Genomic DNA, 1,948 nt, shown 5'->3' with positions numbered 1-1,948 from the left:
TGACTCTTAAAGATGGGTAGACTTGTACTTTCCCTCACTGACAGTGGAAGACTATTCCAGAAGCTCACTCCCTGATATGACAGAGCATTCTGTGAAAAGTAAACTAAAAAGTATTTACTCAGCCATAAAACTACTGACTGGAATTAAAATGCTTGTGTCCAGATTAACCTAAGATGTTTCTGAGGAATTTATCACATCATTTTCACAACAGTGTTGCATTTTACTGATATATTTTTATAATCTTTAAAGATTTTTATAACCCTTTGATAACATCTCTGGAGCAGGGGGAACACTTTTCTTTGGTAGAGGAGTCATATGAGCTATGAAATACCCCTCTATGATTTGTCAGATGCTGCCACCCTTTGATGTGAAGGGGCACGTGGGCCTGGGTTGATAACAGGCCCCACGCAGCCGCTTATCCTGACTGCCCGTGTTAGGGTAAGGGAAGCCAGATAACGGAAAGAACTCGGCCACGCGTCAGGACCCAGGTGACAGAGGTTCAGAAGCGTCCTCAAACAGAATGGGATCTGGACTCACCTACGAGGGCCAGGATGACAGTGAGCAGAGGGGCTGCTGGGAAGGCAATGGTCATGTTCATCTCCAACATCTGCAGGAGGTCAACTGTAGGGGGTGAGAGAGAGTCAGAATAGACCTGAGGCTCGGGTTCAAAGGCCAACACTGAATGGTATGAGGAACTGACCAATGAAGACGAAGATCTGGTGGTGAGAGTATCTGAGCAGCATGGACACCGACAGAGTCTGAAACGGAGAACGCGAGACTCAGTCGTGACATCGTGCGACTGAACGAACCCGAACGATCAGTGTGGGTCATTTACTGTATTTGTACTTACAAATATGACCATAATGACAAAGGCGGCCAGGTAGGAGGTCCTGGCCATCCACATGCTGACAAAGCGGTAATGCTCACCGGAGACCACGTTCCTCAGGAATCCTGCAGAGAACCACACAAACACCTGAGCTGTGTCACATGACTGGAAATAAACACCTGCTCTCTGAAGCCAATCAGTGAATGTAGCGTCACACCAAAGTGCACTGCCCCACCCTCCATTTACAGCGCCCACCCCACCTTTGTTCTCCTCATTCTCGGCGAGCGCCTTCACGCTCGACATCAGGATGTCATCGTAGCCCAAAAACTCATCGAGCAGGAAACGACTGAAGCCATCTCCGAAACACTCGTCCTTCATCGGATCTGCGAACAGACACAGACGCGGTTAGGGAGTGCAAGTTGGCCAACGCTGAGGTCATGTGACACGGCGGCTCAGAGTCTGACCAAGTGTGACGACCATGACAGGGATGTTGAGTCTCTGTCTGGTGCTCTGAGAGAGGCGCAGGAAGCCATACTCCAGCGAGTACTCCACGATGTACTCCTCCTGAGGCCACACTGCGACAATGAACAACAAAGTAAACAACCACATCAGAAATACACAAAAATAAATACATACAATCTTAAATTGTGAAACATTAAACAGCTCAGCAGGTGTTTCTGGACTGAATAAGGAGGCGGAGTTAAAGGAGGTGAGGTGGCAGGGGTGGGGTGGAGAACGGTTTACCTGCTCGGGTCATCATCTCCAGCTCAGACACTGAGTCCTGCAGCGGCTGCATACCTTTAGTGGTCTGGCTAAACGAGACGTCCTGGCTGTCGTTGGCTCCTCCTCCTCCTGAAGCTCCTCCTCCTCCTGCACCAACCAGAGATGGCTTCAGGCGGGGCTCGATGTCCAACTCAAACTGCAGCAGGACAGCAGAAGGTTTTGAGGGTCATTTCTGCTTTTAATCTGAGAGTATCCAGGGAGTAATATGAATACTGGCGGTCATCACATTACTCTGGCTTGAGGGAGTGCACTCAATGGGACACTGAGCAACGCTCATCACGACCCCCAACTGTGGGTTTCATACAAAAGGCTCCCGGTACCCTCTTGTTGCTAAGGAAA

General features: G+C 49.4%; 1 protein-coding gene across 1 annotated transcript in view; it reads right to left on the bottom strand.

Moving 5' to 3' along the window:
• tmem259 (transmembrane protein 259) overlaps positions 1–1,948 on the bottom strand; it is a 13,067-nt gene that overhangs the window by 2,483 nt on the left and 8,636 nt on the right. Inside the window, exons 4-9 of the mRNA XM_005922964.3 lie at positions 1,571–1,745; positions 1,291–1,401; positions 1,087–1,209; positions 851–951; positions 701–758; positions 538–621 (exon numbers count right to left, since the gene is read on the bottom strand). Of these exons, the coding sequence (XP_005923026.1) occupies positions 538–621; positions 701–758; positions 851–951; positions 1,087–1,209; positions 1,291–1,401; positions 1,571–1,745 (652 nt within the window). The remainder of the gene's footprint in view (positions 1–537; positions 622–700; positions 759–850; positions 952–1,086; positions 1,210–1,290; positions 1,402–1,570; positions 1,746–1,948) is intronic.

The sequence above is a fragment of the Haplochromis burtoni genome, unplaced genomic scaffold (assembly GCF_018398535.1).
Source record: "Haplochromis burtoni strain Fernald_Lab_line unplaced genomic scaffold, NCSU_Asbu1 Contig_61, whole genome shotgun sequence".
NCBI classification, from domain to species: Eukaryota; Metazoa; Chordata; class Actinopteri; order Cichliformes; family Cichlidae; genus Haplochromis; species Haplochromis burtoni.
Note: the sequence above shows the minus strand (reverse complement) of the source record. Positions and strands in the feature narration are given on the sequence as shown.